Source organism: Oryx dammah, unplaced genomic scaffold (assembly GCF_014754425.2).
Source record: "Oryx dammah isolate SB20612 unplaced genomic scaffold, SCBI_Odam_1.1 HiC_scaffold_18, whole genome shotgun sequence".
In the NCBI taxonomy this organism is placed as follows: domain Eukaryota; kingdom Metazoa; phylum Chordata; class Mammalia; order Artiodactyla; family Bovidae; genus Oryx; species Oryx dammah.
In genome coordinates this window covers 20320943-20333562 of record NW_024070202.1, presented here as the reverse complement: position 1 = coordinate 20333562, position 12620 = coordinate 20320943, and the positions used below count along the sequence as shown (strand labels likewise).

At 40.1% G+C, this 12620-nt stretch overlaps 1 protein-coding gene across 1 annotated transcript in view; it reads left to right on the top strand.

Moving 5' to 3' along the window:
* Window positions 1–12620, top strand: part of THSD7A (thrombospondin type 1 domain containing 7A) — a 484105-nt gene that overhangs the window by 197209 nt on the left and 274276 nt on the right. Inside the window, exon 2 of the mRNA XM_040260579.1 lies at window positions 5567–6398. Coding sequence (XP_040116513.1) covers window positions 5567–6398 — 832 coding nt within the window. The remainder of the gene's footprint in view (window positions 1–5566; window positions 6399–12620) is intronic.

The window sequence follows — 12620 nt, the reverse complement described above, 5'->3', positions numbered from 1 at the left end:
GTTCTCGTGAATTATACCTGGGTTTTATACTTTGAGTTAGTTCAAGACTCTTACATTTTGAAATTTAGATTTAATGGTATATAACTCATTTTGACTGTACGGATCACAATAAACTGTGGAAAATTCTGAAAGAGATGGGAATACCAGGCCACCTGACCTGCCTCTTGAGAAACCTATATGCAGGTCAGGAAGCAACAGTTAGAACTGGACATGGACCAATGGACTGGTTCCCAATAGGAAAAGGAGTACATCAAGGCTGTATATTGTCACCTTGCTTATTGAACTTCTGTGCAGAGTACATCATGAGAAACACTGGGCTGGAAGAAGCACAAGCTGGAATCAAGATTGCAGGGAGAAATATCAATAACCTCAGATATGCAGATGACACCACTTTATGGCAGGAATTAAAAAACTAAAGAACCTCTTGATGAAAGGGAAAGAGGAGAGTGAAGAAGTTGGCTTAAAGCTCAACATTCAGAAAACTAAGATCACAGTATCTAGTCCCATCACTTCATGGCAAATAGATGGGAAAACAGTGTCAGACTTTATTTTGGGGGGCTCCCAAATCACTGCAGATGGTGACTGTAGCCATGAAATTAAAAGATGCTTACTCCTTGGAAGAAAAGTTATGACCAACCTAGATAGCATACTCAAAAGCAGAGACATTACTTTGCCAACCAAGGTCCGTCTAGTCAAGGCTATGGTTTTTCCAGTGGTCATGTAAGGATGTGAGAGTTGGACTGTGAAGAAAGCTGAGTGCTGAATAATTGATGCTTTTGAACTGTGGTGTTGGAGAAGACTCTTGAGAGTCCTTTGGACTGCAAGGAGGTCCAACCAGTCCATCCTTAAGGAGATCAGTCCTGGGTGTTAATTGGAAGGACTGATGCTATAGCTGAAACTCCAATACTTTGACCACCTCATGTGAAGAGTTGACTCATTGGAAAAGACCCTGATGCTGGGAGGGATTGGGGGCAGGAGGAGAAGGGGATGACAGAGCATGAGATGGCTGGATGGCATCACCGACTTGATAGACATGAGTTTGAGTAGACTTCGGGAGTTGGTAATGGACAGGGAAGCCTGATGTGCTGCGATTCATGGGGTCGCAAAGAGTCAGACATGACTGAGCGGCTGAACTGAATTGAAATGAACTCATTACTTGATGGTCTAACATAAATGTGTCTTTATGTGCTGTGTTTAGGTTGAGAAATAAAGATTACTGTTGTTCAGGTACAATAAGGACTTCCCTGGTGGCTCAGACGGTAAAGCATCTGTCTACCATGCGGGAGACACGGGTTCGATCCTTGGGTCGGGAAGATCCCCTGGAGAAGGAAATGGCAATCCACTCCAGTACTATTGCCTGGAAAATCCCAGGGACAGAGGAGCCTGGTAGGCTACAGTCCATGGGATCACAAAGAGTCGGACACGACTGAGTGACTTCACTTCTACTTCAGGTACAATAAAGAAAATGAGTAGATAGCAAAGATGTATGTAAGTAACTAAAATTATATACACACACACACACACACACACACATATATATATATATATCACTATGTTCCCTTGAGAGAGTCTCAGATTCTGATTCTCAAACTGGTTATTTAGAAAATCTCTAAGTGAGCATCAACAGGTTTCTAAATACATATTTTCCTTTGATAAGTTGAAAGTAATATTAAAACACTATCAGGTAGTCTGTGTTTAAAAATTTAATAAATTCACTGACCTTCTTGGCTCATAAAGTTTTGACATCAGTACTGTGGAAGGACTGTTTCCATAAATGTATTTTAAGCCCCTTATGACTTATTACATATGCATATGAAGTTCATAAAGTAATGATATGGGTATGCCACAGATCAAATTCTTATTTTCGTGCAACTGTGATTAGTTAGCATAATATTTTCAGTCAATCTCTTCTCTATTTACAACTCCACTATTCCATTTGTAATGACGTTAACACCTTCCCAAGTTGTAAACATCTTTCTAGTTAAAAAAAATAAACATTTAAATGGAAGCACGTTCTTCATATCTCATTCTTTGTAGATTGATTTTGTACAGGAGTATTTAAGTCTCAAGCTCTAAAATCTAGGATAAATCATAAAAATAAAAGTCAGAACTGGAATCTGAAATCCAAGATGGTTTACTTATTCATTTAAGATGTGAACTTGGCAAGTGACTTCTCCTTGGCACTGTTTTCTTCATCCATAGAGTGAACCTGCTGGCCTAGTTTAGTGGTCTTTTACTTTTCAGACAGAAGTCTCTTCTCAAACTATATATATATAATCTCAACATGCATAAAAATGAGTGATAATAGTGGAGCTTTTCTTAGGAAAGAAGCCATGAGGAAGGAGGAGTGGGGTGGGGCTGAGTGACCCGAGAGTCCAACCCTGTATGCTGTTTGTCCCCTTCCCACATAACCTATTGAAGATGCTCTCAGTTCAGTTCAGTTCAGTTGCTCAGTCGTGTCCGACTCTTTCCGACCCCATGAATCACAGCACACCAGGCCTCTCTGTCCATCACTAACTCCCAGAGTCCACCCAAACACATATCCATTGAGTCGGTGATGCCATCCAACCATCTCATCCTCTGTCGTCCCCTTCTCCTCCTGCCCTCAATCTTTCCCAGCATCAGGGTCTTTTCAAATAAGTCAGCTCTCCACATCAGGTGGCCAAAGTATTAGAGTTTAAGCTTCAACATCAGTCCCTCCAATGAACACCCAGGACTGATCTCCTTTAGGATGGACTGGTTGGATCTCTTTGCAGTCCAAGGGACTCTCAAGAGTCTTCTCCAACACCACAGTTCAAAAGCATCAATTCTTTGGCACTCAGCTTTCTTTATAGTCCAACTCTCACATCCATACATGACCACTGGAAAAACCATAGCCTTGACTAGATGGACTTTGGTGGCAAAGTAATGTCTCTGGTTTGTAATATGCTGTCCATATTGGTTGGTTACAAGTTTCCTTCCAAGAAGCAAGTGTCTTTTAATTTCATGGCTACAGTCACAATCTGCAGTGATTTTGGAGTGCCCCCAAAATAAACTCAGCCACTGTTTCCATTGTCTCCCATCTATTTGCCAAGAAGTGAGGGGACCAGATGCCATGATCTTTGTTTTCTGAATGTTGAGCTTTAAGCCAACTTTTTCAATCTCCTCTTTCACTTTCATCAAGAGGCTCTTTAGTTCTCTTCTCTTTCTGCCATAAGGGTGGTATCATCTGCATATCTGAGGTTATTGATATTTCTCCCCACAATCTTGATTCCAGCTTGTGCTTCTTCCAGCCCAGCGTTTCTCATGATGTACTCTGCATAGAAGTTAAATAAGCAGGGTGACAATATACAGCCTTGATGTAGAACTTTTCCTATTTGGAACCAGTCTGTTGTTCCATGTCCAGTTCTAACTGTTGCTTCCTGACCTGCATATAGGTTTCTCAAGAGGCAGGTCAGGTGGTCTGGTATTCCCATCTCTTTCAGAATTTTCCACAGCTTATTGTGATCCACACAAGCTTTGGCATAGTCAATAAAGCAGAAATAGATGTTTTTCTGGAACTCTCTTGCTTTTTCGATGACCAGTGGATGTTGGCAATTTGATCTCTGGTTCCTCTGCCTTTTCTAAAACCAGCTTGAACATCTGGAAGTTCATGGTTCACCAATTGTTGTTGCCTGGCTTGAAGAATTTTGAGCATTACTTTACTAATGTGTGAGATGAGTGCAATTGTGCGGTAGTTTGAGCATTCTTTGGCATTGCCTTTCTTTGGGATTGAAATGAAAACTGACCTTTTCCAGTCCTGTGGCCACTGCTGAGTTTTCCAAATTTGCTGGCATATTGAGTGCAGCACTTTCACAGCATCATCTTTCAGGATTTGAAATAGCTCCACTGGAATTCCATCACCTCCACTAGCTTTGTTTGTAGTGATGCTTCCTAAGGCCCACCTGACTTCATATTCCAGGATGTCTGGCTCTAGGTTAGTGTGAGTGATCATACCTTTGTGATTATCTGGATCATGAAAATCTTTTTTGTGCAGTTCTTCTGTGTATTCTTGCCACCTCTTCTTAATATCTTCCACTTCTGTTAGGTTCATACAATTTCTGTCCTTTATTGAGCCCATCTTTTCATGAAATGTTCCCTTGGTATCTCTAATTTTCTTGAAGAGATCTCTAGTCTTTCCCATTCTGTTGTTTTCCTGTATTTATTTGCATTGATCACTGAGGAAGGCTTTCTTATCTCTCCGTGCTATTCTTTGGAACTCTGCATTCAAATGGGTATATCTTTCCTTTTCTCCTTTGCATTCGCTTCTCTACTTTTCACAGCTATTTGTAAGGCATCTTCAGACAGCCATTTTGCTTTTTTGCATTTCTTTTCCATGGGGATATTCTGGCTCTCTTTCTCCTGTACAATGTCATGAACCTCTGTCCATAGTTCATCAGGCACTCTGTCTATCAGATCTAGTCCCTTAAATCTATTTCTCACTTCCACTGTATAGTCATAAGGAATTTGATTTGTGTCATACATGAATGGTCTAGTCTACATCAAATAGTTCCTCAGATGCCATGGATGGATTTTGAAAATAATGTGATTGTATGATTTTTACATTTCTTTAAAATCCAAAAATAATGTAATCTCAATTACATAAATTGATATTTTTCTGTTAAAGCCCTGAGAATCCTGTCTTTAAAAAACAAATGATATATGCAAATATAAGTTGGTTTTAATCTATGATAAGAAGGATTTTAAGGTTAAGAGCCCACATTTCTTATTAAATCCTCTGACTTAAATATTCCATAAAATTGCTCCATAATGTCACCACATAGTTCATATTTAAGAAACGAATACATTGATAAAATGCGAAGTAACCTTTTAAGATGCAGAAAATTACAGAAGTCTTTTAGTTAAATTTTTATTTTTTGTCCATCTGTACATTTTACTGTGGAGATGAGAAAGAAAATTTTTTTTGGTAAACTTAAAGGCAGATTGTGCTATAAAATGAAGAAGATTCTTCACTCCCCAGCTTTGGTTACCAGAAAGAGAACACTTCTGTCGACACATGTGTACAACTAATAGATTCTTGAGGTCGTAGGAGGTAGAGCAATGGAAAATGAGGGAGAAGAGAGCACATTGTACAAAATAGTTAATTGCTCAGGAAAAAAAAAAAAAAAGCCTGCAGGAGACAGAGTTCTTCACAAGATGTCATTTTCTTTGCCAGTTTGTGAAATGAATGTGATGGATATAAGGCAAGGGGAACAGGTTTTCACTGTGACTAGTTTCTGATGACCTTTATGAGCAAGGGTTCTCTTCTACCTCACATTAAGACAATTCATAAAATTAAGTTTTCAGTAATCCCAAAAGGATTCAAAGTTAACCTGTCCCAGTAGCTACCTTATATAACTTCTGTGGCACAGTTCACCTTCCGCAAGAATAGAGTTTAGGTCATTACTTTCCATCAGCCCTGTAAAGAGACCTACTTTACCACACTTCAGGGAAGTTAACATTCTAGATCTTGAAGTGTCTTTCTGAAACATGAAATAATTTGTGGTTTTCTTCTAGTAGCGCTGTTAACTCTCGTATATTTTTTTAGGTCCGTGGGGCCGATGCATGGGAGACGGATGTGGCCCAGGAGGCATTCAGACCCGAGCTGTGTGGTGTGCACATGTGGAAGGATGGACAACGTTGCATACAAACTGCAAGCCGGCCGAGAGACCCAGTAACCAGCAGAATTGTTTCAAAGTCTGTGATTGGCACAAAGAGCTGTACGACTGGAGGCTGGGACCGTGGAATCAGTGTCAGCCGGTGATTTCAAAAAGCCTGGAGAAACCCCTGGAGTGCGTTAAGGGAGAGGAAGGCATTCAGGTGCGGGAGATAACGTGCATCGAGAAAGAGAAGGATGTCCCTGCGGAGGATATCATCTGTGAGTACTTCGAGCCCAAGCCGCTCCTGGAGCAGGCCTGCCTCATCCCCTGCCGGCAGGACTGCATCGTGTCCGAGTTTTCCGCCTGGTCTGAATGCTCTAAGACGTGTGGCAGCGGGCTCCAGCACCGGACGCGTCACGTGGTGGCGCCCCCCCAGTTCGGTGGCTCGGGGTGCCCGAACCTGACGGAGTTTCAGGTGTGCCAGTCCGGCCCCTGCGAGGCCGAGGAGCGCATGTACAGCTTGCAGGTGGGGCCCTGGAGCACGTGCTCGATACCCCACTCGAGACAAGTGAGACAGGCCAGGAGACGAGGGAAGAGTAAAGAGCGGGACAAGGACCGAGGGAAAGGGGTAAAGGATCCAGAGGCCCGTGAACTGATCAAGAAAAAGAGAAACAGAAACAGGCAGAACCGCCAAGAGAACAAATACTGGGACATCCAGATTGGATACCAGACCAGAGAGGTTATGTGCGTGAACAAGACGGGGAAAGCTGCTGATTTGAGGTAAGGTATCTCTCTGTCAAGACCACGCGTTAGAGAGTATTTAAGACCTGTGGTTGGAAGTCCTGAAATTCATATGCGTGTCCACCCAGGATGAGCCACCCCCAAGGGGGGCATTTTTCATTTTAAAGCACTTAAATGTTTGTGGGTTTCCTGAAGTTACTTTTATTTTGTTCATACTTAGGCCCTCTACCACTAGAGTTCATTTAAATTTTCCTGTCAAAATCTAAAGCTTAGGAGATTCTCTATGAGATACTGCTGCTTTAAGTCAGCAATGCTGTTTTCCACCTATAAGAAGGGGGAAAAAAAAAAGACTTACATAAAGAGCTGGAATTTAGGAATGTTCAAATCAAGTACTTATTTTAGTGAGACTAAGGCACACTTGCAATTTCTAAGTTCATAGCATTTTCAGAGTTGCCCTATAAACAAAATCTAAACCACCACCCAGGGAGCTATTTGTAAGAATAATTCCTTTCACATTTTATGAAATGGAATGACTTTCCCCAGAGAAGAAAAGGGGGAACCAGCAGAAAATAAGGTAAGTAGAAGTTATTTAATCATGAGTAGCTTAGTTTAGAAAACATGTAATTAATTGGCTGCATTGTCTAGACAGAAATTATTTGTCAAATTATCTCTGAGTAAACAAGTACTGTATTATGGAAGACTTTCTCATGTATGATTTATTTCTTGTGAAAATATTCATTGAGGATTATCTGAAGGATATGAGGTTCTCTGGATATTCTAAATTTTGCTCTTGGATAAGCCAGACCATCTGGGAGTGGCTTATCTGAATCATTTGCATAATTGCTTCTTCTGAAATATTTACACAGCTATGATTTGGAGTGAACTGAGAGAAACTATGGTAACATCACTCAGAATTTTATATCATATTTATTGTAGAAATGACATTGAAAGTGTCATCTCCTCCATCACACAGTCTGTTCTCTTGATTAAAAACACATAAGATAAATTTCACAGAAGTCTCAATCCATGTGGTTCTGGTGAGCATCTGGATCATTTTCCTTATGGCCCCTGGAAATCTTGTAATAGATCACGTTTTCCTGTTTACTTTGGCTCTTGAGAATATAAATAGGACTGTGTGCATGCCTATTATTTACTAACCACTGCCCCCGCCCCCGCCACTGGCTTCTTTTTCTTCTCCTCCTGATTATTTTCCTTCATTCATTCCTGTCTAATGATTTTACTGTCTATGGATTTTGAAAGCTGACCGAAAGCCTTTTTGAAGCAGGATACAATTGAAATAAGTGAGAAAACAGACAATTGATATATTTGCCTAAGACAATTTCTCTCATCATAGTGTTGCTCTGGTTGCTATTTTTAGCATCTTTGCTACTCCCTTTTTTTACTTACACCACACAATTGTATTTTCTTTCAGCCATATAGTAATTTGCTCTTTCTGTCTATTCAGAAGTTGTTTGTCCAACTAGTTTTCTGGTCTTGCTAAAGTATACTCCTCCTGCCTTCATTACTCAGGTTCCCTATAACCCTGTGTGTGTGTGTGTGTGTGTGTGTGTGTGTGTGTGTGTGTGTGTTCACCTCTGATGCTGTGTCGTGTACATTTTCAGTTCAGTCTCTGTTTTTTCTTTTCTGACTGACCTTTTCCTGGTGATTTCCTGATCTCTTTTCCTAAAGTATTAGTTATATTAGTTATTTGGCTCCCAGTATTTAATTGCATGAGCCTCCAAGGCAACTTGAGTTTTCTCCTGCTGTCACTGGGTTAATATACTGTAGACATTTGATTTCATGTTGACTACTGAATTAAAAGTATAATTAGAATAGTAGCTACCACTGCATGGAACCTGATATTCCCAACCAGTTATTTGGAAGTAAATAGATTTAAAAATCTGTAGAGCTGTCAGGTTCTTATTTCATTAGACATATCATATCTATTCCAATAAAATGACAGCTGCATGTATGCTACAACTTACTTAGTTTATACTAAGGTATAAATTAAACTTTATGTTAAAACAAATTGCTTCATAATATTTCTCTTTTGAAGACTATACAGACTATATGAATATCGCTGGTTAAGAGAGTTAGTTTTAGTAAAGAAGAGACAACAATTAGATATTTTGCCTACATTTTTCTCAAGTATTACACAATATCAGTGAAGCTAATAAAGTGTAAAGACTAGATGGATAACTCCAACAAAGAACAGGGCCACAGGTGCAAGACTGGATGATTAAAGTGTTTCATTTTATATCAAATTCAGAAACAGTTTTATTATGTAAAAGAATAAAAAGTTATTTGGTAAAGCTAAAAAGGCCTATTATAAAACCTAAATAAACTTAGCTAAGTAAATCTAAGAATCTTGGGTAGGCAGTTGATAGCACAAATAAAAATTTTAGCAGAATTTCTGCTAGAAATTCAAAGCTAAAGAAGATAGATTTGCTTTCTGCTTCAAACAGACTAAAATTAATAAGGATGAAAAAAGGAATGAAAGTCCATCTTTTATGACAATAGGAAATAATCACAGTCCCAAACGATAATTGATAGACAAGATTTGGCCAATGCACAGAAATTAGATCTAATTGAAAAAGGACTTTCCAGTCCCCAATAATGAAAAGGACATTCTTTTGGGGTGTTAGTTCTAAAAGGTCTTGTAGATCTTCATAGAACCATTCAACTTCAGCTTCTTCAGCATTATTGGTTGTGGCATAGGCTTGGATTACCATGATATTGCAAAAGTAGGAAGTCAAGAAACACCCGGAGTAACAGGCAAATTTGGTCTTGGAGTATGGAATGAAGCAAGGCAAAGGCTAATACTGCCAAGAGAATACACTGGTCAGAACAAACACCCTCTTCCAACAACACAAGAGAAGACTCTACATATGGACATCATGAGATGGTCAACACCGAAATCAGATTGATTATATTCTTTACAACCAAAGATGGAGAAGCTCTATACAGTCAGAAAAACAAGACCAGGAGCTGACTGTGGCTCAGATCATGAACACCTTATTGCCAAATTCAGACCTAAATTGAAGAAAGTAGGGGAAAGCACTAGACCATTCAGGTATGACCTAAATCAAATCCCTTATGATTATACAGTGGAAGTGAGAAATAGATTTAAGGGACTAGATCTGATAGACAGAGTGCCTGATGAACTATGGAGGGAAGTTCGTGACATTGTACAGGAGACAGGGATCAAGACCATCCCCATGGAAAAGAAATGCAAAAAAGCAAAATGGCTGTCTGAAGATGCCTTACAAATAGCTGTGAAGGGAAGAGAAATGAAAGCAAAGGAGAAAAGGAAAGATATACCCATCTGAATGCAGAGTTCCAAAGAATAGGAAGGAGAGATAAGAAAGCCTTCCTCAGTGATCAATGCAAAGAAATAGGGGAAAACAATAGAATGGGAAAGACTAGAGATCTCTTCAAGAAAATTAGAGATACCAAGGGAACATTTCATGCAAAGATGGGCTCAATAAAGGACAGAAATAGTATGGACCAAACAGAAGCAGAAGATATTAAGAAGAGGTGGCAAGAATACACAGAAATACTGTCCAAAAAAGATCTTCACGACCCAGATAATCACAATGGTGTGATCACTCACCTAGAGCCAGACACCCTGGAATGTGAAGTCATGTGGGCCTCAGAAAGCATCACTACGAGCAAAGCTAGTGGAGGTGATGGAATTCCAGTTGAGCTGTTTCAAATCCTAAAAGATGATGCTGTAAAAGTGCTGTACTCAATATGCCAGCAAATTTGGAAAACTCAGCAGTGGCCACAGGACTGGAAAAGGTCAGTTTTCATTCCAATTCCAAAGAAAGGCAATGCCAAAGAATAGTCAAACTACCACACAGTTGCACTCATCTCACATGCTAGTAAAGTAATGCTCAAAATTCTCCAAGCCAGGCTTTAGCAATACGTGAACTGTGACTTTCCAGATGTTCAAGCTGGTTTTAGAAAAGGCAGAGGAGCCAAAGATCAAATTGCCAACATCTGGTGGATCATGGAAAAAGGGAGAGTTCCAGAAGAACATCTATTTCTGCTTTATTGACTATGTCAAAGCCTTTGACTGTGTGGATCACAATAAGCTGTGGAAAATTCTTCAAGAGATGGGAATACCAGACCACCTGACCTGCCTCTTCAGAAACCTATATGCAGGTCAGGAAGCAACAGTTAGAACTGGACATGGAACAACAGACTGATTCCAAATAGGAAAAGGAGTACGTCAAGGCTGTATATTGTCACCCTGCTTATTTAACCTCTATGCAGAGTACATCATGAGAAATGGTGCGCTGGAAGAAGCACAAGCTGGATTCAAGATTGCAGGGAGAAATATCAATAATCTCAGATATGCAGATGACACCACCTTTATGGCAGAAAGTGAAGAGAAACTAAAAAGCCTCTTAATGAAAGTGAAAGAGGAGATTGAAAAAGTTGGCTTAAAGCTCAACATTCAAAATGTAAGATTATGGCATCTGGTCCCATCACTTCATGGGAAATAGATGGGGAAACATTGGAAACAATGTCAGACTTTATTTTTCTGGGCTCCAAAATCACTGTGGATGGTGATTGCAGCCATGAAATTCAAAGATGCTTACTCCTTGGAAGGAAAGTTATGACCAACCTAGATAGTATATTCAAAAGCAGAGACATTACTTTGCCACCAAAGTCCATCTAGTCAAGACTATGGTTTTTCCAGTAGTCATGTACGGATGTGAGAGTTGGACTGTGAAGAAAGCTGAGCACTGAAGAATGGATGCTTTTGAACTGTGGTGTTGGAGAAGACTCTTGAGAGTTCCTTGGACTGCAAGAAGATCCAACCAGTCCATCTTAAAGGAGATCAATCCTGGGTGTTCATTGGAAGAACTGATGCTAAAGCTGAAACTCCAATACTTTGGCCACCTCATGCGAAGAGTTGACTCATTGGAAAAGACCCTGATGCTGGGAGGGACTGAGGGCAGGAGGAGAAGGGTCAACAGAGGATGAGATGACTGGATGGCATCACCGACTCAATGGACATGAGTTTGGGCGGACTCCGGGAGTTGGTGATGGACAGAGGCCTGGTGTGCTGTGATTCATGGGGTTGCAGAGTTGGACAGGACTGCGTGACTGAACTGAACTGAACTGGGAGAAGACAATTAGAGGGACATCATGTTTTTTTATATCTTGCATATGCACTTAAAATCTCCAAGAGTAGCCTGAAATTTCTGAGGTGCCCAGTCAATGACACATTTACAATGGCATGAACTGTGTTGGTGAAAGGGCTGCTGGAGCATCCTTGGGTTCTGTTTGAAAACAGAATGACATAATAGAAGGACTGGAGGAAACTCAGTATGCCATTATTGCTAAGAAAAGTCTATTAGTTTGATGGACTAGGGGATTAAAATTTTGATGACCAGTAGGCAGTGGCACCCCACTCCAGTGCTCTTGCCTGGAAAATCCCATGGATGGAGGAGCCTGGTAGGCTTCAGTCCATGGGGTCGCGAAGAGTCAGACACTACTGAGCAACTTCACTTTCCCTTTTCACTTTCACGCATTGGAGAAGGAAGTGGTGACCCATTCCAGTGTTCTTGCCTGCAGAATCCCAGGGACAGCAGAGCCTGGTGGTCTGCCGTCTATGGGGTCACCCAGAGTCGGACATGACTGAAGCAACTTAACAGCAGCAGCAGAAGAGAGTTATAAATCATTACACACACTGTGACATAAGGGGCTTCCTTGTGAACCTTTGATTTCCAGCCAGGCTTGAATAGAGTCTTAACCTAGGTAAAGAATTGTTAGGAAAGTATTGACAAACAGCTCTTCAAGAAACCAAACATATTAAAGGAAATATGGTCTTCTGAATCAAAACCAGAAGTTTAGTGATCAAAGAAGAGTCAAGAAAATAGAATTTTAAAACTGATTTGTCAGAGCTCAGAAAAGAATTATAAAACAAGAAAGTCAAGTTTATATTGCATACATCAGTAAGTAGAAGATATTCCATGGTACAAGGTGTCAGTGAGATGGAAAACAGTTTTAAGAACATCAAGTAAGCTGCAATTAAAAAAAAAATTATGGATCTGGAAACAAAAGAGATCCCTATATGAAATACTGGGATTCCTCAAGATACCAGAAAAAAAAATAGATCAGAAAAAAGGAAAGCAAAAGAAGATAAAACCCCCAAAATATAATTGAAGACTTTCCTGAGCTTGAAAAGCTTTAATCCACAGATTGAAATTGCAAAGGGTCAATATTCTCCTAGAGGAAACTGAAAAA